This window comes from Cyprinus carpio, chromosome A4 (genome assembly GCF_018340385.1).
Source record: "Cyprinus carpio isolate SPL01 chromosome A4, ASM1834038v1, whole genome shotgun sequence".
Lineage (NCBI taxonomy): Eukaryota > Metazoa > Chordata > Actinopteri > Cypriniformes > Cyprinidae > Cyprinus > Cyprinus carpio.
In genome coordinates this window covers 12,820,552-12,847,058 of record NC_056575.1, presented here as the reverse complement: position 1 = coordinate 12,847,058, position 26,507 = coordinate 12,820,552, and the positions used below count along the sequence as shown (strand labels likewise).

The following is a 26,507-nucleotide window of genomic DNA, read 5'->3' as shown; positions in this document are numbered from 1 at the left end:
TACTCAATACATATTCAAAATAAGAAAAATTACTTTGTACATTTTATAGTGTGCATGTTCTGAAAACGTGTGAGAAACTGCTGATAGATCTAATGTTTGTCATTAGAGGCTGTTGGAGATCTCCAATAAATATACTGAAAACTGACAATTGTTTTATGCACAAATATTTCACACACATAAGGCAAACCAAAAAAAAACTGATAAAGTATTTTTATTAATCAGAATTAAACAGGATATGCAGCCTCAGTTGAGTACACCGCGGTAAACAAACTTGGCTCGAGTTGTCAGACTGTGACTGTGGGCAAAGCAACATACAAACAACATCCAGCTGATGTAAAGAATGCAAAGTATGTCTTTGTACATCGTTACACTGAGGATTTTGTATAGCTGGGAAAATTGTGTCCAAATATTTAATGCGGAGATAAAGAATGCAGGATTTTTACAAAAAAAAAAAAATGGCATTAACAGCAAAAAGCTAAACAAACAGTACTGAAAATGTATTACAAAAACACTTGTTTAAATTCATATGGGTGTCATGTTTTAATTGGCAGTGATAGTTTTATGAAGCCACAGGATCTGTCGAGAATGAGTGACATGTTTTGGGTTAAGACAAATGTGTCCTTCATTTACTAAACAATTCAAGGCATGTCACAGGTTAACCCAACACGCAAAGCTGTAGGGGACATTTAGATGACATGGACAAACAAATCCTGAGAGAAGACCAGGATACGCACAGCATTTATTTGGCTTTTATAGAAGATTAAATAGTCAAACTTAACAAAAATGCGCTTGGCAGTTATGTATATAATATAAACAATACCATTACTTAAAAAAAAGAAAACCGCAGCATGCAAATTAAAACTCTTCATACCTGTACAGCACTCAGATTCACAACTGCATTAACACAGATCCCATAATTACTGTCCTTTGTTAAAATTCCTCAAAGACTGCATTAAAAGTCATCATTGACCTTGATAATCATCAAACCCTTCAGTACAAGTTCCAGCTTTTGGGTCAAAAATATAGCCCCGGACACATTATCATGACTCTCAGAGCAACTACGTATATCTACAGACATATCGGTTTTGGTATAATTATTTTCAGTATGAATCGTACCCACAGTTACAGGACGCAGGATGGTGGATGTAGAGAAAACTGTTCCACCGATAATACAATAGACATTTAACTATCATAAAATTGACATCAATTTTCTATGTGCCTCTGCCTTCTAAAATAAAAAATATAATCTTACAGCATCTTCAATAGTTACAAATCTACTAAAGAAAAGATTGCCTCGAGTATAGTTGGAGAACTTGGTTTGAAGGCAGTCATCATTTTGCAGGTGGTGATATAGAAAATGATGCTGCCTCAAAAGAAACTTAAAGACATCAACATGGTTGCAGAATCTTGTGTTTTGAGAGTATTCACTGCAAATGCCACCTTGTTTTTGCCAGTCTGCTCATAAACGTAGATGCAAAAACACAAACAAGCAGCTCTTTGCGAACCCTGATGCTCCCTTGAGTGCAACTGCCGTGTTTTTTGGGTACTGAATTAGTTTGTGATCCTGTTCTCAAACTCATTTAATACTTCTTTTCTCCATCTCTCACTGTGGTGGTCGTGCCAGAGGAACGGTGAAGAGTGGAGAATGGGTGCTGGCAGAGAGGGGTAAGTTCTAGGATTTGTCTGAGGTGTTTGGTCGCTGCTTCTCATCCATGTTCTGCCTGCTCCATTAGTAGAGACGTTTCTCGTAACTGTGGAAACATGAGTTTGAGATAGTGATACCAATCCTAGCTTTGACATTTAAAGGTAGTGTTGAGCACTGGTGCCCTCTAGTGACTTACGAGTGAAGTCCATGTACTCCACCCTCCACCTGAGCAGACATGGTCCGCTTCTCAAACTTCAGCTCTCCAGAATACATCATGGACCTGAATGCGTACATAAAAATGGTGTAGGAATTTTCATAGTGCTTAAACACAAACTGAACGTGTATTAAAACACAGACACGTACTTACCGAAGCACTGAGAGGCTTTTTGCACCAATGTCTTGGCAGCCGTGTTGGATTCCAGCTATGAGGTATGGGATAAATTTATGGATGGAGCCTTTGTCCTGCACTGAGCCAGACACTCCCTGAGCCACCTTCACCTTATCGCCCTCGCTGCCAAGAGAGCCAATCAACACAGAAAACGCGGTCATGTAATGATAATATATCATTATATACTGCATACTGAGTCACATACCATTTTTAAGAACAGCAGACAGAATAAAATATATGCAGCACACACTATTCAGTAATATAGACTTTCATTTTGAACATAGCAATGGGCTTCCTATTGCTGAATAATTTATCTTCAGGGAATAGTGTAGTACACAAACACACACTACCGCATACCTGAAGTATCGTTTCTGGCTGCTGGCATTTTTCTCCATGGCATCTAGTGAGCCCATGCCTCTGTATTTCTTCAGTCGCACCCCATCAGAAAAGAAATACTCGCCTGGAGCTTCTGTGGTGGCAGCCAGCAGAGACCCCATCATCACTGCAGACAGAATGCACATGTTTCATGTAAACAGACAAATTAAAGTCTTCAATTAAAGTGAATTATAACAACAATTACCTGTTGATGCCCCAAGAGACAGTGCTTTCACCACATGGCCGACCGTCTGGATGCCCCCATCTGCGATGACCGGCACCCCAAACCTCCGAGCATACTCTGCCACCTTATACACGGAGGTGCCCTGAGGCCGCCCACATGCCATGACTACAGGAATCAGAAATAAACACACGTCAGGCTTTATGATTGGCTGACATGTGAAAGAAATAGTGCAACATATAACAGTGAGTATATAACTGTATATTGTGTTGTGAAACACAGGGATGCAAACTTGCCACCTTTTGGCAAAAAAAAAAAAATCACCATTTAGTTAATTTGTGTAGATGAACGCTTGAAGTGTGACACTTTGTTCATTTACACACACATTCTTTTATATCCTTTTATTTTGACTGTAAATCCCCATTCTAAAGCTGATATTTTAAAAATTATGCTCGCGGACCACCCTGAGAGTTTGCATCCCTGGCGATATGTAGGTAATTTATTGATTGCATGTGTGTAAGACTGAGTCCTAACCTTCCTGTGTGATGCAGATAGAACCACAGCCCATTCCCACTCTCAAAGCATCCACCCCTGCATCTATCAGGTTCTTCGCCTGAGCAGCTGTAACCACTACAGAGAGAGACAGAGACTGCGGTTTGAGAGAACAAGAGAGAGCAACTGTGAAGTATGTGGTCATGACAGTATTTTAATCCGATATTTACCATTTCCTCCCACAACCTGCAGCTCTGGGTACTTCTGCTTAATGTAATGGATCATATTTATCTGGTATACGGAATTGCCTTGTGACGAATCCTGAAAAACAAATAAACATCTCAATATTTGTGACTCTAGAGGGACTTCACACTTGATTGTGAAACTGATCTTGAATATATGCTCCCTCAAGCATTAAATAAACCAACAGGCAGCACCTGTTTCATTTCAGTTTTCAAAACTAGTGACTGAAAGATTGTAACTGCAGTGGCTTTGACCTACCAGAACCACTACATCCACCCCAGACTGCGTGAGCAAGTCCAGACGGTATTTGTCGTCATCACGGGTGCCGATGGCGGCGCCACACAGCAGCTGTTTGCGGGTGTCTTTGGAGGCCAAAGGATAGTCCCTGTTCTTCTTCAGGTCTGTACGGGCTATTATGGCCACCAATTCATCCTTGTCATTTACAATAGGCAGTTTACCTGTTCAAGTAAATGAATATCATTTATTGAGACCATTTAAAATGGTTAAACCCTGTATTTTATAGTGTTTCTTGTGGGTGGATAAAATGAATTTGATATTCAGGCTGTGGCTGTGATGGTAATATTGCACTGTATTCTATGTTTTTGGGCTCTCACCTTTTTTGCTGCGTTGCAGGATATCATTGGCCTCTTTTAGTGTGACACCAGCAGGAGCGACTACAAGATCCTCTCTTTTAGTCATGGCCTGGAAAACAATTACAGATGCACAACCATGAGGGATGGATAGATATATGATATGATATGATATATTGTGTGCTACTGTATACATAATACTGTATATGCATATATACACATTCAAACATACTGGGGTCAGTAAGTTTGAAATAAAAAATTTATTCAGCAAGATGCATTACATTGATCAAAAGTGACAGTAAAGACAAAGAGCATTTCAGCTAAATGCGTTTTTTTTTTTTATTCATTTTTTATTATAACAATATATCATATACACATATTACACATATAAATATATACATACATATATATATATAAATTAAAAAATTTAATATCGGTTATAAATATTAATATCGGTTTCCACAAAAATATCAAGCAGGACAGCTGTTTTCTACATTAATAATAGTTAATAGTTCTAGAGCACCAAATCAGCATATCAAATGAGTAAAATACATTTTGAAATAGAAAACTTTTATTTATTTTTTTGCAAGTTGCACACATGATCACACAGGCAAGCCTTACTTCCTCAAGGGGTTTGTTATGATCTTTCTCAGACAGGAAATCAATGTCCCGTGAGGTGACGATGCCGACTAGTTTGCTGCCCATCTTGCCCGTCTCAGTTATGGGGATTCCAGAGAATCCGTGTCGAACTTTTGCTTCAAGTACATCACCTACAGTGTGACGAGGACTCAGGACCACTGGATCAGTGATGAAACCCTGTTCAAACCTCTGCAGGCACAAACACAGAGACCTTGACATCAAATATTAACAGGTACAAGCACACACACACAGAAGACACTGACCTTACATTAAACATTTATGAAGGGTGACAGTCTTACCTTTACTTTGCGCACCTCGTTGGCCTGAAACTCCGGTGTGCAATTATGATGAATGATGCCAATTCCTCCCATCAGCTGAGCAACAAGTCAGAAAATTCAAATTAATGATTGACAGATGTTCAGTCTAATCATAAAAAGGATTTAAGAGGTACTCACTGCCATGGCAATGGCCATTGAGGATTCGGTAACAGTATCCATAGGAGAGGAGATGAGTGGGGTCTTCAGTGTGATCTTCTTGGTCAATGCTGAGGTCAGGTCCTACATAAAATAAATCACAGGTATGCAAAACATTATTTCTGTGAATAAAAGAATTATGATCTCTTAAATTAAGGACAAAAGTGACTGTAATTTGACTATGTAGTTCCATGTGTGGCCAATAGAAACAGAGGTACAGCAGTTATTGATGCTCTTATCATATCAATTTAGTTTTTTTTTTGTTTTGTTTTTTTGTTTTTTGCATTTTAAATAAATGGTGTTCTTTTGAACTTTAAATTCATTAAATAATCCCAAGAATTACAGATTCCACAAAAATAAAGCAGAACTGTTTACAACATTCATGATAACAAAAGTTTATTAAGCAGCAAATCAATATATTAGCCTGATTTCTGAAGGATCATGTGACACTGAAGACTGGAGTAATGATGCTGCAAAATTCAGCATTGCATCACAGGAATAAATTACAATGTAAAATAGAAAACAGTTATTTTAACTTAGAATAATATTTTACAATATTACTGTTTACTTTATTTTGATTAAAAAAAAAAAACAAGCAGCCTTGGTAATCATAAAAGACTTCATTCAGATACACTTAAAAAAAATGTACAGACACCAAACTTTTAAACGATATACACTAAAAGGTCAAAGAAATAATTCAAAGAATACCACATATACACCTAAACATGTGTAAAAGTGCATATAAATAAAAATAGGTGGGTGGAAGTGGTTAAGATGGGGTGGCAGTGAAGGCCGTGACCTTCATTTGTACACCAGCACTGAGAATGTTTCTCTAACACAGATAAGCTCGCAACCATTCCCTTCACAGCCTTCACCTGGTCAATACCAACAGCCAAAGTTCCCAAAATAAGTTTTTGCATTCACAGCACTGGGGAAGAGTGGCTTCATGGGAAAACAGACACCACAGTGGGAAATTTCCCAAATCTATGGTTCAATGAAGACCTGATTGTGAAGTCAGACACAGACATTAAAGCTGTTATTAAACCTGCCTACGCAAACCCAAACAGGAGTTTCAGTTTCAATATCAGTCACACGTTTTGTGTTTTGAGCTTCGACCTCATTTTATTCATTATTATATTCAATACAGGGATCTTTAAAACACTATACTGTCGTCAAAGGCAATAAAAAGAAAAAAAGACAACAAAAGATAATAGAGAAGAATGCTCAAAGTTCATTAACTGTTAATGTGTGCAAAATAGAACACAATTCAAATTAAAGGGTGAAAAAGCCACTGGTTCACGAGTGATTTGTACCAAATTTAAAACTGCTAAATCAAGCATTACAGAAATCAAATAAGGTCACATAAATGAAGTTCTTCTTTCACAATTATGGAAAGTCCTTGTGGTCACATGCAAAATGTGTGACACTGAACATTAGTTTTTTTTTGTAAACATTTGAAACATGTTTACCACAATGATTAAAATACATAATTTAACAGACCGTCAAAATTATGACACTGTTTTATGTTTAAATTATTAAAGTAAATAAAATAGTAAAACAATGTTCTCAAGAAAAAAACTATTGGTTCTAATTGCTAAACAAAATCTAGAGAAGATGTGTTGTGATGATGAAGAAAAGAAAAGAGCAATAAAACCAGTGAGCAATGACACAAAGGAGACAGCTGTTTAGCTAAAAATAGGGAGTGCAGAGAAAACACAGACGGGCTGTTTAAAGGAACACGTCATTATAAAAACAAACTGAATGAGTGAGTGAAAGTGTGGAGGACTCCGGCCAGACGACTCACCACTTCATCTGAGGTGAAGTCAATGAAGCCAGGCAAGATCAGGAAGTCACTGCAATTGAGACACAGAGAGAGAGAGAAAACAATTAGTCACCAAGAATCAAATCATTTACATTCTCCTTTAAGAGAAACAGTCAATTTTAAACATATACATAAACTTTTTTTTATGTTCTCATTTTAAAATGTAGTCATTCTCCTTTAAGAGAAACAGTCAATTTTAAACATATACATAAACATGTTTTCAGTGTCACATGATCCTTCAGTTTTGTTTGTTGATAGAGATTTATTTTTTTTTATTATGTAGTATTCTAAATTGTTCACAAGCATTCAAAAGCAAAAAACATTAATTAATACGTTAAATGCGTCCGTACTGAATAAAGGTACTTTTTTGTTTCCAAAAAAAATATTATCCCTCCTACTGACCCCAAACTTTCAAAGGGTTTTTCCTAAAGGTTCATTTTGTTTAGCATTTAAACAGTGACAAGGCTCCCAGAGATGAGCAAACAGTTGCGAAACTTCCATTTTATTTTAAAGGGAGAGGAGGACGCTCCTGTGGTAGTTATGCTTTAGATAAACATTCAAGCATAATGAAAACCTGATGCTGACTGCTGGATTTATGACACCTTAAATCATGAGCTCTAAATTAAGTGTGGTTTTTGAGGTGAGCTTGAGGATCGTCTGAGGCCCAGGCACATTCTGACATGTCCTCATTTACATGAAACAAACCCTTTCACCGGCCTACTGAAATCCACTGATTCGTGCTATATAAATCCTGCTGACTAGATGACATATATACTAGCAAGAACGAGAGAAAAAAAAAAAACTCCTCATACAGACGAAAAGGTAACTGCTTGGAAGGTGAGTGCCAAAAAAAAAATTAGATGAATTTTGAAAAGTTCATATATATGTAAAAATAAAGAGAGAGACAGAGGGAACCTAAAAGACGTAAACATATTTTCTCCTCTTGTGGTGGGCTAAAAAAGGAGTCTGTGTCAGCTGGAACAGGGCGGGGTTCCTCTGCGCCCACATAAGCTGACCACACACCCCTAAACATCAACAACACTGGGTGTCAACATCAGGAAAAGCCTAAATAAATGAGGCCATGAGGGCAAAACAGACAGTTGTCCTCATTAAATGTGCTAGAGTCTGGATCTTTAGTTGGACAAATCCAAGAACTGTTTAGACTGCCAGGAATATTGCAGGGAAACAATATTTGTTACACAATGTCCTAGAAGTGAAAGTAGCATCAAGAGATAAAAGCTCTTATCCACGTTAATCTGATTATTTGTCCCAACAAGCCATAATGAATGGACTTTTTTTCCAGTCATTTAGTTTCGGTTTGTTGTATAGTGCTGGGTAGCTCCGCCCAGTGAATGCAATGGCTCCGCCCTCATGAAATTAGATTGGTTTAGAATCCTGCTCTGTATAACGTCACATTAACCATCAGATATGTTCTGAATGATTGTGATTGAGTAAGTCGTGTTGCTTTGCTGCTTTGATTTGACAGATCTAAATGTCTTAAATGTACATATTAGGATCTACGAAAATCAATTAGTAAACTCACAGCAGACTTTGCTGACTTTCAGCTCTACAGTCTCTCTGGTGGAACAACAAGTCTGTTTTAGATGACTCAGACTGTAAACTTCACTAGACTCAAAGACAGTACAGACTGAAAGCCAGACTACCTCCAAATATGCAGACGAGCACGGTGCCAAATATCACCACAGACACGCTGACTACAGCTTTATACCAACCAGCTCTGAACAAATCCTGGTAACACGGTGATCCACTAAACCCTACATTTACAAATTACATTTTTAATAGAATTTTATACTGTCTCCTAATTTGTTCAGCTATATGGTTGCAATGAGCAGTTGCTCTGACTGAAGAGGTTCCATTAGCCAGTTGTGGTTTCAATATGAGTGCAGTATCTCCATATCCATACTTTGTAGAGAAATGACATCTGACTAATGCATAACTCATGTTTCTTTTAATTCAATAACATTAGTGAAGCCATTCTGCCTCACTCTTCTTAGATTCATTCATTACTTCGAAAAGAACCATGCTAAAGGGAAACACTCAAAATACAAACATTTTTCTTTCATGGACTAAAAAAAAGCCTGCAAGAGTTTAAGTTCTGCAATTTCATTTCAATTGATCGTATTCTTGAGTGGAGGGAAATGGTGGAAATGCGAGGTTTTTGCCTTGCGAGAGAGGTTGGCTCATTAAAGAATATTTTTAACATCAAAATACACCAATAGGAAATAATAGCTCCATCCTTGTCAACTTAAAATGCAACAATGGGATCAGATACTTTTCAGTTAATCAGTGCATGTCAGTGGCATGTCAAAGTGTGAAATAGGTTTTTTAATTATATTTGATATACATCTAAATGGTGCCTGTTGCAACATTTTAATGTATTTTGAATAAATAAATAAATTCCAGATCACGTGCATTTCAAAGCAGCAAAAAAAGAAAGAAAGTAAAAAAAAAACACTGTTAAAGCATCTAAGTCAGCTAATGTTATAAATGGAGGAATTTCTTTTAATATTTCTGGAAACATAGAATTTATCTAATTTATCTCTCTGATAAAATAATTTTTCAAAAAACATACAAGCCTGCCAAGTAACACAGGGATGAGCCATCTCACATCAGTACAACGGAGGTCTGAGCCTCATGTGTCACATGCCATACAAAAACTGTTCAAACTCACTCATGCGTGTGTTACACAAATCAATTCACCACATGCGCACCGTGTCAGATTTATGGGGGATTTCAGACATAACTGTGTTCTCTCTATCCCTGTCTGTGTGTATGTGTAGAAGTGCTCCCACCTCACATGATGCCAGCGTGAGGATAGTTATACGGCCCACAATGCATCCCTACATGCTTTTCATTACAGATAAGACCTTTCACCTTGTAATCTCAATCTTAAAGGCGAGACTGTTCGTGAACCCCCCCCCCTTTCCTAATGTCACCCCTCAGAACAAAAGTTTGACTCCTTACAGTCTCCACCATTACAATGCATTATGGGTACAAAGAATGAAGAGATATACACACACACGATATACTTGTTTTCACACATTTAACTGTCAACATTTACTCTCCCTCACATCATTCCAAACCTGTATGACGTTTTTTCTTAAGTAAATATTTTGTTGTTTTTTGGCTGTTAAGTGAAAGTCAATGTTGTTCTAAATCCCAATGTTCTTAGAAATATATTCTGTTGTGTTTCAAAGAAGAAAGCAAGCCATACAGGTTTAGAATAATGTGAGGGAGCATAAATTATGACAATTTTAATATTTTACAGAACTATCCCTTTAAAAAAAAAAAAAATTTGAGCTTGTATAAATCCATCATGCAAATTACATATACATAAATATATCCTGGCTTAACCAGGCTCATATAACATATGGCATAGATTACAGTTAAAATCCTGCTCTCCCCACCAGCAGTTGAAAGCAGAATCTTTTGATTGTCTCCCAACAGCAAGGACCCTAAATAGTCCATCCATACAGCTGGAACGTTTGCGGCCCTTATTGAGCTCACTAGAAGACGATGACTTAAATAAAGGGCGATATTACTCACTTGTAAGTCATACCGTCCCCCATAGAGCAAAGCTCTTCCGCCGTGAGTCCATCTCGGACTGACTTCTGTTCTGATCTGTAATGTGGACGCACATTACATACACACAGAGTATCACTGTAGGGAGAGGAACCCAATGGAAAGTACTTACTTGTAGGTGAGACCATCTCCAACTGAAAAAAGCTGCTGGGCAGACAGTCCGTCATCAGGGATGTACCCCGTTCCTCCACTTATCAGATAGTCTGCCATACTGGAAAGAGAAATACACAAACACAAGCTGTAAATAGCACAGTTCTCGTCATAGTTCTCGCTTTCGAGCAAAGTCCAACCATCTCTGTATTTATATTGGAATTCTGTTTATAGAGTAAATAGAATTGACACTGTCATTTAAATTTCACCAGGAAAAACTACATTACCCATGATTCCACAAAGAAAGCTCCGCCAATCAGATAATCAAAACATGCAATATTAGTAGTCGTCAACTAATATAAATAATGATAACCTGAGAGAAGGAGGGCAACAGCAAATGAAACGTATTTTACACAACATTTATTCTTTAAAAAATTTTTTTAAAAAAAACATCCATTGACCAGGTAAATGGTGTCCAATCAGGTCACTGGAGGGCCACCTTCCTGCAGAGTTCAGCTCCAACCATAAACAAACCACACCTGAACTAACTAATCAATCAAGATGTTTGAAATTATTAAAAACCTCCAGAGAAGTGTTTTGGAGATGAACTCATCAGGAAGCACATCTGGAAATCCTGGACAGTTACTGGTAGATTTTTGAAACTATTTTAATTGATTATTAATTAGATTTTTAAATATTATTTTAATAGATGACTGCTTATATTTGGCCATATTGTTGACTGTGAAATGCGTCAGTTTTATGAACTTTTAGCCAATGAGGTTGTCGTTGTTTTAGCTGATGCCAAAAAAATGTCTGATATTTGAAACTGTATTTGATTTTAATGTGGCTGTTTTTATAGACTCTGTACCAGTGGGAACGACACTGTTTTTTATTGACTCTGGCTGAGGTCGATAATCTCAATGACCGAATATCAGCTGATACGCAGTTGTTTTTAATCTACTCAATGCGGATGGTAATCAGCCACGCGCCATGATTATTGTTTTATTACGGCCAAATAAAGGTCGATTTGTCCGTCTCTACATATTAATATCAAACTCAACTTAAGTTTCATTTTAAATCCTCGCACTTATTTTTCTGCTTTGGAGAAAATAGTATTACTACTGATTTTTAGTAATAATAATAATTATTTTAAAAAAAAAACTGATTCAGAAGGCTGGCGTCAACAGGAAGCCAGATTGAGTCTGTGTTAAACCACATGTCGCGAAGCATGGAGCATCAACAATGCAAGGCGTTTAGGTTTCACCATGTAAACTCAATTGATGACCAAAACGCACACGTCCTGGGGCTATAATAATGTGAAGATCACAGCGCCGTGATCTCCTAACATCTGCATGCGCTATATAAAAACAAAAGAACCGATGTTGACACCTGCCCACAGACAGACATATTGCATTTGTAAACTCATGTATTTCTCTTTGAATGCGGTAATCTACAGACTCGCTCTACTGGCCCGGTGACCTACATTAAGTAAGTTGCATTAATAGATATAAGTCAGGGAAACCCGGAGTCTCTATCGAAATCAAAAGCAAACACGCACCTGGTGAAGATTGTCTTTGTTTAGAGCTCCTCCTGCAACACGTTACTAAAATAAACACATTTAACATGATGCTTGAGTAAATTTAAATGCAAACCTTTTCTGTAGATGCGCACGCGCTATCTGATGCGTGTCAGATGGGAAAATGAAATGGGCTTTCTGTAGGAGAATGTGCTATCGAAAACCGGTTAATTCATCTATACAGACTATTGTCCCAGTGTTCGGGTCCTTCAGAGGGTCTCGTTGAATTCGGTTTTTAAGTGAGGAGTCTGGCTTTATATAGAAAGCGAGGCAGACTCAGAGCGAGCGCCGCGTCATATCCTTAACAGCTCCACATCCACGTGGTTACGGCATGGTTAACTCTTTCATTACCGCCAAATCAGTCTGTATATCCATATTCTGTATTCATACATCATGCAAATATATGGGCTAGTGTCAAATAAGGATGCCCGAGACATTAAAAAAGGTGAAACCATTACATATGGCAAGATCTTTAAATATTTCGGCTTAAAGTTTACAACATTTTTGGATGCATTCGCTATAATAACTGCAAAAACGCTTTTCTCTTGAGTACAAGAGAACATATAAAAACGTGTATTTAGTATTTTAGTGAGGGACTAAACTCTAAACATTAGGGATTTAGTGGTTGGTGCGGCTGGTAGCCCACTGTCAGAGACCATTGATTTATGGCAGATTTTAACCCCCCCCACACACACACACACACACACACACACACACACACACACACACAATACATAGTCAATACATTGCCAAAAGAAGGAAAAAGCCTCCGGTTACTATCGTAACCTCGGTTCCCTGAGAGGCGGGAACGAGACATTACGTCAGCTAAGACGTATATGGGAACTCCTCCCTTCTCCACTTTCGCTGAAATCTTATGGGCTAACGCCAGCTGGGTACAGCTGGCCAATTGACGCGAAGCATGCAAATACTGACACGTCACCGGCAGTATAAAATGCATGGGCGCGAAAATTACGTCAGAATCACGACTGAAGCTAGCACAGCTGATCAAACAGCAACCACGGCGGCTAACGTAATGTCTCGTTCCCGCCTCTCAGGGAACCGAGGTTACGATAGTAACCGGAGGCGTTTCCCTATCAAGGCGGTAACTCAACATTACGTCAGCTAAGACGTATATGGGAACCGTATTAAATCCCGCCGTGAGAGCAGTGAAGATAAGCCCTGAACGGGGTCAATCACACCCACACGTAAGCGAGACAGTTCCAGCCAATAGCCGTGTCGCTAAGAGTACTCGCATCTGATAGGCGGAACTAGACCAATGAAACATCTGCTCCGACCCTAGCAAAATTTGCATATCTTCATGCAATGACCATGAAGGCTGCACTGACTAGGGCAGACACAACACAATGAGCACTCAAGCATGAGAGTTAAACACAGAGTCGACAGCGTTTGCGGTGACAGTTGCATAATCTTATAAACCATAACACAGAGTTAGCAGCTGTGGTAACTACTGTATAGCTGGTTATAACAGTTCACAACATATGAATGAAACTTAACTCACCGAAAGTACATGTGACGCTACAGAGGGTACATCCAGCTTGTAAAACCTGGCGAATGTGTTCTGGGAAGACCAGCCAGCAGCAAGACATAAATCCTGGATAGACATACCTCTAGCCCAGGCCCATGAGGAAGCAATTGCCCTCACGGAATGAGCTTTGATGTTGAGGGGACAATCTTTCCCCTGGCATTCGTAAGCCAACGTAATAGCGTCCACAATCCAGTGAGAAAGTCTCTGTTTTGAAACAGCACGTCCCTTATTACATCCACCAAAGCACACGAACAGCTGGTCCGACTGACGAAAGGCGGCCGAGCGATCCACATATGTCCGCAAAGCCCTAACAGGGCAGACAGTGCTCTGAGCATCAGAGTCACGCGAGGCTGGCGGCTCAGCAGATAAGGCGGGCAGGGAAACAACCTGTGCTCTGAACGGTGTATTGAGTGACTTCGGCACGTAACCTGGTCTCGGCCGGAGAGTGACATTACAGTCGCCAGGTCCGAAACATATGCAATCGTCGTTCACCGAAAACGCGTGTAGGTCTCCAATGCGCTTCGCCGAGGCGAGAGCAAGAAGCAAGGCCGTCTTCAGGGAAAGCTCTTTAACCGCAATCGAAGCTAAGGGCTCGAACGGTGGTAGAGATAGAGCCCTCAAAACTAGAGCTAGGTCCCACGGCGGTACGGAGGGCGGCCGTGAAGGACACAATCTCCTCGCTCCCCTGAGAAAACTGATAACTAGAGCGTGCTTACCGATCGATTTCAACCGGGGGAACGAAAAGCAGCAATAGCGGCCACATACACCTTCAGCGTGGATGGCAAACTTCCGCAATCCAATCTGTGCTGTAGAAAGCGCAAAACATCCGACACGGAACAGGTCCCCTGGTCAATACCAATGTCCTGACACCATTTTGTGAAAACTCCCCATTTCAGAGCGTACAGGCGCCTGGTAGACGGCGCGCGCGCCTCCGTAAGTGTGCTCAGCACTCGTGAATGCAGTGCGTCCCGCTCATTTAGGGTCCCCGCAGCGGCCACACATGAAGGTTCCACAGCCCGGGGCTGGGGGTGCCATATCGTGCCGTTCGCCTGAGACAGGAGGTCCTTTTTGAGGGGAATTTGCCATGGGGGAGGCCACCACCACTAACTCTCTCAGGTCCGCGAACCAGGGCTGATTCGGCCAGTTTCGGGGCCACGAGTATAACTGACGCTCTCTCCTTCCTGATTTTGCACAACACCATAGGCAGAATCTTCACCGGAGGGAACGCGTAAAGTCTGGCTTCCGGCCAACGCGATGTCAGAGTGTCTCTCGGCAGCGGGGAGTGAGATAGCGAGAAGAACGCCTGACAGTGCGTGTTCTCGCTTGTGGCAAACAAATCCACTTCCGCCCTCCCGAATCGATCCCAAATCATTTGAACTGATCCTGGGTGAAGCCTCCACTCTCCTTGAGGAATCCCGTTCCTCGAAAGCATGTCTGCTCCACGGTTCAGGATACCGGGGATGTGCGCCGCTCTTAAGGAGAGAAAGTGTCGGTCCGCCCACAACAGGAGACTCGCTGCCTGTTTGAAAAGAGCTCTGGAACGCACGCCGCCCTGGCGATTTATGTACGAGACCACAGACGTGTTGTCGGTTCGAATCAGTACATGTTGCCGCTCCAATTTCGACCGAAAGGCTTGTAGGGCTAAGGGACACCGCTTCCAATTCCAAACGGTTTATGTGCCACCTTCTCTGTGACTCCGACCACAGGCCTGAGGCAGGAACGCCCAGGCATACTGCTCCCCCAGCCTGCTGTCGACGCGTCCGTCGAGACCACGGTGCGCTGCGTCACTATACCCAAAAGGAACTCCTGGGCTGAACATAACCGGGGTGCTCCACGGTCTCAGAGTGCTGACGCAACTGTGAGTGACCGTAATGCGCTTGTGGCCTGAAATACCACGCCCTCGGCGGAACTCGGGTCTTCAGCCAAAACTGTAGCGGCCGCATATGCAGCAGACCCAGATGGCACACTGAAGAAGCCGCCGCCATCAGTCCCAAAAGCCTCTGAAATTCCCTCAGTGAAACCGACCTGCCCGGTCTGAAACGACGCAGAGTCGATGAAATTGCCTCTATTCGCTCTTGAGAGAGATGAGCTCGCATCGCCATCGAGTCCCAAACATACTCCCAGATATGTTATAGTCCGGCTCGGTAAAAAACACGCTCTTCTGCATATTCACACGCAGTCCCAGCGTATCCAAATGGCGAAGCAGTGTTTCCACGTGACTGATTAGCACATCCCTTGAGTGGGCTAAAATCAGCCAATCGTCCAGATAATTCAAGATGCGCATTCCGCTCGATCTGAGGGGGAGAAAGCGCTGCGTCCACACACTTTGAAAATGTGCGGGGGGCGAGGGCGCGAGGCCGAATGGGAGCGCTGAATACTGATAAGCCGTGTCTTCTAAAGCAAACCTCAGGAAGCGCCTGTGGCGCGTCGCTATTTGAATATGGAAGTATGCGTCTTTTAGATCCACTGAGGCGAACCAGTCCCCGGGCCGTATCTGTGCCAAGATCTGTTTCAGCGTTGTCATTCTGAACGCGCGCTTGTGAAGTGCTCGGTTGATGGGTCTCAGATCCAGAATCGGACGGAGTCCACCATCTTTCTTTGGCACCACAAAGTAGCGGCTGTAGAAGCTGCTTTCCTGCTCGTTCGGAGGGACGCGCTCTATCGCTCCTTTCTCGAGCAGACTGAGAACTTCCTGTCTCAGAACGGGAAGGTTTTTGGGGATAGTCAGTGACGGGACCACGCCATTGAAGCGGGGAGGTCTGCGTTTGAACTGAAGAGAATATCCGTGCTGAATAATTCCCAGTATCCACGGTGAAACGCCCGGGATAGCTCTCCACGCGTCCAGGAAGTGACACAGCGGACGCGTTAGCTCTATGGCCACCGTAACCACTGATGGTGTGTTTTTGACCGGCGCCCCGTCCCTGCGAGGCTAGAACCACTGGCGGGAGGGGGGCTCGCGGTGGGCATTGTGTGGTGTTGGCACTCTCGCGCCCTCGAGAGGCCATTATAATCATGGGTTGTGGCTCTGCGCTGCTCTGAGACAGGGCGAGTGACACAGTGTTGGGTGCAAGAGGAAGAAAAAGCTCTTTTTGTGGACGGATACATGTTTTTATTGTGTAATTCACACAAACAGCATTTAAACCCACATAGCATTCGTCGCCCGTAGGAACATGGGGAACATGATGCTCTTGAACATGGCGCTTGGGGGCGGGGCCTCCAGCGCGCTCTCTCTTCCTCCTTAACGGCCCGTCAGGAAGATGGCTTGGTAGCCGGGGATGGCGCGCTGGCTCTCTCTCGCGGCGCGGGCTCCTCCTCGGGGGCGCTCGTTTCCTTCCAGGCCCTGACCACTGCTTGCTTCGGCCGAAACGAGCGTCCGGTTCGGGGCGGGGCGCCACGGTGGGCTGTCTAGCCGGTCCCTGAGCCTGGCGAGGCGCAGAAGAAGAGCGGGACCTCGCAGATGGTGACTGGAGTGAGCGACGGGGCATCACGTGGCTCATCGCCTTGTGCGCTTCTGCGTCTCGGAGAAACGCTCCGTGACCGACTCCACGGCATCACCAAAGAGGCCGGAGGGAGTGACTGGAGCGTTTAACAGCTTCTTGCGGTCTGCATCCTTCAGGTCAGCTAGGGTAAGCCACAGGTGCCTGTTAAGGACGACCATGAACCCCATGGAACGGCCGATGGCTTGAGCAGAGCGCTTAGTAGCCATCAGCGCGAGATCAGTTGCCGCGCGCAGATCCCTGATGACGTCAGCGCCGACTGCGCCGCCGTCGAGGGATTGAAGCAGTTTCGCCTGGAACACCTGCAGTATAGCCATAGCGTGAAGAGCAGAAACTGCCTCCCCTGCAGCAGCATAGGCTTTGTCCGCCTGGTGGGCCGTGAATCTGCACGGCTTGGAAGGCAGGCTGCGGTCCGAACACAACGCAGAGGAAGACGGGCACAGGTGCGCGGCAACAGTCTCCTCGACGGGGGGCATGCGCACATACCCGTGGGCTTCCGCCCCGTCCACGTGCGCGAACATGGCCTGCGTAGCAGAGTGGGTGCGCGCCGATTGGGGTACAGCCCACGACTTCACCACGTGCTTGTGCACGTATGGGAAGAACGGGGTTCTCCTCCTCGATGTGGCCTGGCGGCGGCTTGACTGGAGGAACCACGAGTCCAGCTTACATTTCACAGGCCCGTCAGGTGCATTCCAAGCGAGGTCCAGCTCCGTGACGGCCTTGCTGAGGACCCTGACGAGCTCCTCCTGGAGGTCTGCAGGGCCCTTTTGGTCGGGGCGGTCCGACTGAGACCCCCAATCCTTTTCCGACGCCGAGAGCGACATGTAGTCGTCTTCCTCGCCAGCTTCTTCGAAGGCGACGAAGTTCGCGACGGTGTTGGGGGGGCGGAAGCTAACTTCCGCGAAGTTGACGTTGTCGAACTCGACCTCGGGCGGGGGAGGGCCCACCAGCGGCTCGCTGGCGGCAGTGGGCCTCATCCCTGCTGTTGCCTGAGCCACTTCTGTCCTGGCTCTGAGGGCGCGCACTGGCAGCTGGGCGCAGTGGGCGCACGTGTCGTCCGTGAGTGCCGCCTCGGCGTGGGCGAGGCCCAGGCAGGTGACACAGAACTGGTGAAGGTCGGGCGGGTCAATGGGACCCGCGCAAATCTGGCATGTAGCAGCCATTGGATGCCGAGAGGAAAAAACGGGTGAGTAGTCCTCTAATGCAACTTCTACGATGACTTAGAAAAGACTTCTAGCGTGAAGAAAGAGATTCTGACGTAATTTTCGCGCCCATGCATTTTATACTGCCGGTGACGTGTCAGTATTTGCATGCTTCGCGTCAATTGGCCAGCTGTCCCCAGCTGGCGTTAGCCCATAAGATTTCAGCGAAAGTGGAGAAGGGAGGAGTTCCCATATACGTCTTAGCTGACGTAATGTTGAGTTACCGGCGAAAGTGGAAACTGTTTAGATCCTTTTTTTATATAAAGAAGCACCGGTTAATCTGTGACACCAAATAGGACCACAGGGAGACGCTAAAAGACCACTAAATTTAAACATGCTCCCTTAACCAGACTGTAGGCTACATGCTACTATATGGATCCATTCAGAATAACTAAACCACTGACCAGTGCATAATCTAAAACCCCTTCAGCTGGCATTCATTATAAAACACCCAGAAACTGATGCTTTGACTCAGAACCGGTAACATGTAAGAAGTGCCGGTACGCATGAAAAAGTGCCAGTACACTTAAGACTAAAGTATTGAAGTGCCGGTACTGCATACTGGCCCACTTCAAGCACTGTTTAAAACCTATAGCATATTAAAAATAGATTCAAAAGAACACCTTCACAATAACAAAATTCCGCATTTTATTGTTATGCATTAAAATGCAAATTTTGCATTTCCTTTTGAACACCATAGGCCTACTCGTATAGCTTAAAGTTTGGCTGGAATATATTCATTTATTCAAAGTAATTTACAAAAAGGGAAAAAAAATTGCGAATAACAAAAATAGAGTTGCCTCAATGGTTGGAGTGGCCTGCTGACCTGCCAGTGGATAGTGGCTGGTCACGTGACCTGTGAGTGACAGCTCTGCCAGCCAGCTGAAGACTGAACCTCCACTCGGTCTAAACCGGGGCCCTTTTGTCACTTGTCAATGTTGGTTAGGCCACACTGACAACAAAAGCTGTCAAATTACTTTTTAACTATATTATGTCTGTAAGAATATCAGAACTTTTATATTAAGAATTTTAACATTTCAATGGGACTTTTCTTTATTATAATGTGACACCTCATTTTTACTTGAAGCATAAATATCAAGATAACTTCAAATTCAGAAATTGAAAACCTATTTATACATTTGTATTCAAGTCATTGTTAATTTGCATTTTAATGTATTTTTAAGCATAATAAATGAGTACATCAATTTTTGGATAATATTCTCTCTAAAATCTTTCTTTTCTCATGAGAAGTCCTGAGTAAATGCAAAAATAAACTAATGACCTGATTCCATAATGTTATAACCAGAGACCAGACACATGGTGGCTCTGGTAATTGTCTAGCACCACTGCTAGATTTAAAAGTCAGCCACAATCAATTACCTGATGCCAATTGCTGAAGGATGACAGTGCTTAAGCAAATTCCAAATCCTCTCCATTGACTGGCCAACACTTTGCCCATACAAAAGCCCAAACTAATTTTGATCAATGTAGTCGTTTAATGTGCGCATTAACTCATTTTTTTTTTTTTTTTTTTGAGGAAAAAAAGGTTGTGATATGGTGCGAGTAGCATCTTCGGCCCTCCTTTGAAAGTTCTTGCAATATCTACCATGTTAAAAATATCCTCTATTCATTTTCTCTTCCAATTGTTTAGACGCTGCAATGTAGCTCCTTGTAAAAACTGAACAATTATAGCACTATAATGCAACTCGTGATCAAGCCTGGTGTGTTTTGCTTTGCATTCCAGTGATTAACATGGGTAGCCAACCATAAAAAAACAAAACAATTTGTTCTCCAAATTTGTTGGCATGCCTTTCAACAACTCATTATGATTATTTTTTTTTTATTATTTTTTTTTTCCATTAAAGCAAGCAAAGCTTAATCTTTTACTTTAAGTCTGACACCCCCAGGCAAAATTGTCAGAGGCAATGCTAATGTGAACACTTATCCCATGATCATCCAGGTTGCTTTTGGACCAGTGGGTTGAGATGGGAATTACATGTGGGTTTGTAGCATTTATTTAAACGTGTGTGTGTAAAGGAAGTACAGACAATAAGCATGGCTCTATTTGCAAAGTATAGTAGCATGTGTGTGTGTCAGAGGCAGCAGCCATTAAAAGCCCTGATCCTTGTCTCCTCCCATCACAACAGAGAGGTGAAGCGGTTATATGTACCTCACCATATGTGGGTCAGTGGACATGTGGGTCAGAATATCCTTCTGCACCAGCAGCTATTTCAGTAATTCTGACCCATTTGGATTTTGCCAGGACTTCACACTCGTCCACATAGCTGGAGAAGACCTAATCTGCTGTGCCCAGAATAGCTCTTTTAAATGTCAACTTTTGTTGACCCTGCATCAGATTTTAAGCCCTTCAATTATATAAGCCTATTTTAACCCCTAATCTTGATGGTCTTGAAGATTAGAGATTAGAATGAGTCTTACATTTAATTATAGAATGACAGGAAGGGATTTATATTTCTAGTTGCATGCATTTAAAAAAAAGAAACGGGCTCAGAAGTATATGTGTTGCTCAAATCTCAGTTATCAAGACCCAATAAGATTTCAGTGACTTTGTGAACTTCGACTCACCTGTCTGGAAAACCTGCTTGTAAGCGTGTTGCCGTGTAGCGCTGGGCTGCAGACTCGTGTCCACGCACATGAGGAACCCCTGGGAAGACATTGGGAGAACATTCGGTGTTGTTCTCATGGTTCAGCTCCTGTTCTTGGAAGTTTTCTGGAATCTCCCCCATCTCCGTCCTGTTAAGGGATGAAGTCTGTGCACTGTTCATTTCCAAAACAGATCCAACCAGTTCAAGCCAGTCTCGTGGCTGAGTCTTGTGCAAATTCAAATGATGGTCTCTGAATCCTTTTCAAAACAATTATGGATCCTAGATTCAGATTCAAGAATTGAATGAAAATAAGTATATAACTACTAAGGCTAAAGTGATCTATCTAGCTGTAAATCCAGAGTTAAAAAGCAGTCTCATTTCTCCAGGATCCAGTGGTTGTTTGTGTTTGACAAGGTGAGCGGTCAGTTTTGCTTTGACTAAGCTCTTAGCCAGGGAGAGCGAGTTCCCAGGAACTGTGGATCCATGCTCTACGCACCTGCTCACATGGAGACCAGGGTGTCACCGTGGAGATATTCCCACCTTTGAATCCCGCTGGCCCCTGCGTGTGCAAGCGCTGGTATAATAGGAGGACTGAGAACGAGGGATTGACAAACTAGAGATAGTTAGAGGATGTTCACGCCTGAGGGAGTTACATACTGGGAGGATACAGAAAGGAGTGTTTTGCACTCGCTCTCTCTCTCTTGGTGGCTTTAGCTGTGGTTCTGTCAAGAGTACACGTCACTCTCACAAAGAGGATTGGAGAAATAGACCTGGGGGTCATTAAGACGAAAATAGGCACTTCATTGACTCAGACTTTGTGTATAAGTGTGCACAGAGGCAGGAGCCGCTGGCATAGAAGACATAAAATAGACAAACAAGATAAAACATTCAAACAAAACAAACTAAATAAAAACAAACGAGGATGAAGCAACCAGAAAAAAAAGACTAGATAAAACAAAGGGGCAAACAAATGAGATTACCAAACAAACTAAAATAAAACAGCCAAACAAAATAAACTAGATAAAACAAACAAATTAGATCAAGCAAAAAGAACAAACTAGTAGATGAATCAAACTAGAAAATACGAACCAGATAAAACCAGACATTGATAAAAAATAATAATTATAAATATTTAATTTCAAGAACCTGCCATTCGCATTTTAAATAGGTAAACAACCAGACAAACAGACCAAAAAAAGGATTATAAAACAAACAGATAAAACCAAACAGGCAAACAAATGAAAGAAAACAAAGCAAATTTAGATAAAACAATATAGAGAAAACAACCAGACAAAACAAACATTAAAAATGTTGCTAGGGTGTGTTTACTGACCCAAGTTAAAATAGTCCTCCAGTATCTATGATATTCTTGTACCTATATCACTTAGCCTTTGATATATATTTTCATCTACAAGACAAAAGTCCTCCAATTGCCTAACAACCTACTTATTTTGAAGTATCCTTCATGTCTATAGCACATGCAGAAGATTTAGGGTTAGGGGTTTATTCATAAACAATCAAGATTACAAAGTCTCCATAAATAAGCATTCCTCCCAATGAAGGCCACAGATTATGTGTCAAAACACATTCTTTTCCTGTATATTTTATATCAAGCAAAAGCAGATGGTTGCTGGTGGGAGACAGTAGCTTAAGCTGAAATCCTCTTAGACCTTATGGAAAAACAGTAGCCGAATGTCTTCAAAATCACACGTGCTAAACCTGACCCCAGTGTGTGGAAGACATTCGAAACTATGCAATATCATTTATCATGTAGTTAATTCTCTCATGTGGTTACCATGACCATGATAATGAATCTCATGCACATTTTGTGGAGAATTCCATTCAGTGAACAGTGTGACAGTCTATTGTTCAAGCACATGACGCAGAGGTCCTCTTCTGACCTTCTGCTGTCTGTGTTTGTGTGTTAGCGCGCAGCAATTCAGTGGATTAGTAAGGGAATTGGTCTGTGTGTGACCCTCATCAGGTGAGCAGTTGATTTCAGTTTTACTTTTTTAAATGCAATGACAGCTCATAAAACCTAAAGCTTTCCTCATTACTGCAATACATTATATGTACTAATTATCCAACTCTGCCTCCAGTCCATTGCATCCCTTACAAAAACTTTATGTATTAGCATAGCACTATATTTACTAGTCAATTGCCATGTTCATAACTACTGTATGCTATTTACATGGTTTTGTCTTTGTAGCCTTGATGTCCAAAAAAAACCTTTTTGTATTTGGCTTTGGTTTCTACTCCCCCTATCGACCATTTATGGTCATTTTGATATCAATTTCTCTCTTTCGTCCACCAGAAGAGAGCAGCATAGACCATTTTTACATCTTCATACTTCCTCCATTGTCCATATGGAAGGCGATTACACTCTGATATTTTATTCAGCTTTTGAATTCCATACAAAGTCACCAACTGTTAATATTATGCACATTACAAATCAGTGTTAAAGAATGCTAATACTGAATTCAAACACGTATTAGTCACTTTTACTTAACTTTTTACTTAACATTTTAGTCACTTTACGCATTTCGTTTGTAGCCTACTTTGATGACTCACAAAGAACATCCTGTTTCGCTGGAATAACCAATACGTTCGTAGCTATTAACCACTGACTGATTTTAATAAAACGTTGGTTATTTCTGCTTATTTTATACATAGATTTAAAATAGCAACAGATTGGGAATTAGTTGTGGGCAGTCTGACTTTTTTCCGCGAATCGGTTCTTTTGAACAATTCGGGGAAAAGAACAATCAGTGTTTCTTTTACGTCCTGACGCAATAACGTCCGTACGTCTTGCCTTGCGTAGTCTAAAATGTTCCAATAAAGCCATAAATAGATGTTTTAGTAAACCATAAAATCATAATGTAATTTAGGATATGTGTTAATAAAACTGTCATACAATAATCGTAAACACATTTCCTGTAGGCTACATTTCTTTTGTAACATGCATGCTCTCTGGCCATTAATGTAACTTTTTTTTTACAAAAAAAAAATTGCAAGCACGAGCTTTTGATTCGAGAACAGCTTGGACCGACTAGCTGAGCCAGGAATAGTTCGGACTGCTTTTGGGAACCGCTTCAAGTGATTCATCGAGAAGATTCACCTTAAAAGAACCATTCTTTCACATTGCGGGAATTTCTACAGATGCTGGAAACTCCCACTCCACACGGAGGGATTTTATGTGATGTCATGAAGGCAAAGAAGGCAAAACGCGCACATCCACTGACACAGCTGTAAAAAAATTCCCACGCAAGCAAGACCACCGTCCTCCTGGTAAGAAAGACGAGCATTTAAATTTTTGTCTCGGCTATTTTGGTCATACTTGGGGCATTTTGTCTGACTTCTCAAAGTAACATTTAAGGTAGTATTCGTTCTCCTTATTCAGTGTCTTATTAAATAAATAAGAAATAGCAATAATTGTGATCTTAAGCCAATATGTATTAACTTCCGGTATTGATGGCGTGGCTCTTGTGTGCTTTGGTTGTTTTGTTTTTGCTTATTTTTTATTTTATTTTTTAATAGACAATCCTGGACATCTGTAGTGAAACATGTCTGGAATCGGCTTTCTGAAGATCTACTTCATTGGAACCGCGTTTTCCTTTCTGGTGGCTCTTTTTGGACTGGTTGATTCAGTCGGGGGTCTGATGTATCTTCAAGGACCCGACTGGGCAGACGACAGCTGGACGGAGAAGCACCCGACCGTGTCTCCATCACAGACTGCTGCTGCCAGCAACAGCAAGCGCGACGGATCGACATGATCTTCTGCACTGCCGTCGGGGGCGAGTCTTTACTGGGGCTAGGAGAAACAATAGCCTCGGTGTATTATGGTTACTGACCTACTAAAGCCTACTGTGGAATTCTCTCCTTTTCACTACTGAGATCTGTGTTTTATGTGAAATATGAGACATGAACATCAATAATGGCTAGTCGTTCCACAGCCATGTGAGGTGCCAACTCTTCACACTCGTTACGTTTTTTGCTTTGTTGTTATGGTTTCTGCAAAGAACTTGTCTGACTTTATACGATAAAGAGAAAAAATTCTTCAGGAGAGATTGAAAGTGTAAAAATAGCCTACTACAAACATGCTACATGAATTTGCTGGACTGCCTTAAAAGATTGAAATCCCTCTGTCAGTGGTCCAATTGTTTTTGTAATGTTTGTTCCTTTTTATATGCCGTTTATATGAAGATAACAGTACAACTCAGTATGTTAACATTTGTGTAACATGCTGTGTTTATCATGAGAAACTGTGGCATTAGGCAACAAAACTTGCACTTTGTTTTTTTTTGTTTTTTTTAGTTTTTGTTTTTTTTACCTTTTAGGTAAAGGGTGTCTAAAAAATATCTGCTAGATATCTTTCAACTAGATAAGTTAGGTTATGTTACTGAAATTCACTTATGTATTGAACTGAATAAAAATATATACAGTTGCACTGTACATCACTGTAGCAGCCTGGTTTTATGCTCTAAAACTTCGCTAAAGTTTTCTTGTTTAATTAGAAAAATTTCCATTTGCTAAACTGTTCCTTGATTACTTATTTGCAATCTTATTTTTGTTAAAACTTTCAGGTTTTTTTTTTTTTTTTTTTTTTTTTGGTGAGTGTTTTATGACCATAATTGCTTTAATAGGTAAAATGTTGTTTATGGTCCTGATTTTTCCTTTTAAATCCTCTCGTCTTTACCGAGTCATTCTTTCATGGATAGTGACATGTCTTTGCAAAGCTGAAGTTGCAAATTGGCAGCTTTGAAAAGAACCGTGACGTAGATGATTGAACAATATGATCTAGCCAAGCCTTTCCGTAAAAGCCACAGCCCCATTTTCTCATCAGAGACACAAGAAAGGTGTTTTTTTTTTTGTTTTTTTTTAAGAAACTTTATTCTTAGGACTATGCAGGCCATATACTTCAGCATGGGAATGCTAACAGACAGCTTTCACCAGATATTATAGACTTCCGTATTTGTAATGTAGACTTGCACATTAGTTGTGCCCGTAGGCTATATGGAGACTTGAACAGAAGTACACACATACACACAGTTGAGTAATACTTTGAATTATCTGAATGTTCAGTGTTGATACTTTCACTCCATGTTACTGTCCTTTATTTTGCGTATGTAGCACTTAGACAACAACAAAGAATCTAATGGCATGTAATTGTCATAGAGAAACTTTGAATGTCCACCCTGAGAGGAAGATGTAGCTATGAATAGTGCTTATGTTTCCACCCTCACAGATAGGAGTTCCTCTAAACGATGTTAGAAGAAAGAGTCTCTCCTACTGGGGCTCATCTCAGTACTGCTCATTTAGTGTTATTACTTTAATATAGCCATGTGCAGTAAAACAATATCTAGAAGCAGTTGTTTGGAAAAATTCTCCACTAACTTGGAAATTTGTCTTTGGGTCCACCTTACAAGATGGAAAATGACACAATACACATATCATTACAAAAACAGGACAACATATTAATGCATTCACACACTTACAGTGGCTTCCTCCTCTGGCTTTGTGCCCTCTGTTTGCGAATAAG

At 41.5% G+C, this 26,507-nt stretch overlaps 1 protein-coding gene and 1 long non-coding RNA gene across 5 annotated transcripts; one reads left to right on the top strand and one right to left on the bottom strand.

Annotated features, from left to right (window-relative positions):
• Positions 1-207: 207 nt before the first annotated feature.
• On the bottom strand, positions 208-21,287 carry LOC109071337 (inosine-5'-monophosphate dehydrogenase 1b). 3 transcript variants are annotated; one of them, XM_042741447.1, is made up of 16 exons: positions 20,949-21,287; positions 10,564-10,662; positions 10,416-10,490; positions 6,831-6,879; positions 5,009-5,110; positions 4,853-4,927; positions 4,536-4,742; positions 3,939-4,026; positions 3,583-3,782; positions 3,312-3,402; positions 3,124-3,219; positions 2,614-2,757; positions 2,391-2,535; positions 2,013-2,156; positions 1,842-1,925; positions 208-1,751 (listed from the first exon to the last, which is right to left on the bottom strand). In XM_042741447.1, exons 1-16 carry the CDS (start codon positions 21,146-21,148, stop codon positions 1,730-1,732), a joined length of 1,821 nt encoding a protein of 606 aa, XP_042597381.1. In that variant the 5' UTR covers positions 21,149-21,287; the 3' UTR covers positions 208-1,729. The 3 variants fall into 3 exon arrangements, with proteins under 3 accessions (XP_042597381.1, XP_042597400.1, XP_042597389.1); XM_042741466.1 differs by lacking the exon at positions 20,949-21,287 and adding an exon at positions 12,194-12,429; XM_042741455.1 differs by lacking the exon at positions 10,416-10,490 and having other exon boundaries at positions 20,949-21,271.
• LOC109071340 lies at positions 11,096-25,420 on the top strand. 2 transcript variants are annotated; one of them, XR_002014534.2, is made up of 3 exons: positions 11,096-11,189; positions 23,984-24,256; positions 24,506-25,420. It is a non-coding gene; the product is annotated as an uncharacterized LOC109071340 (long non-coding RNA). The 2 variants fall into 2 exon arrangements; XR_006156744.1 differs by lacking the exon at positions 11,096-11,189 and adding an exon at positions 22,306-22,952.
• The last annotated feature ends 1,087 nt before the right edge of the window (positions 25,421-26,507 follow it).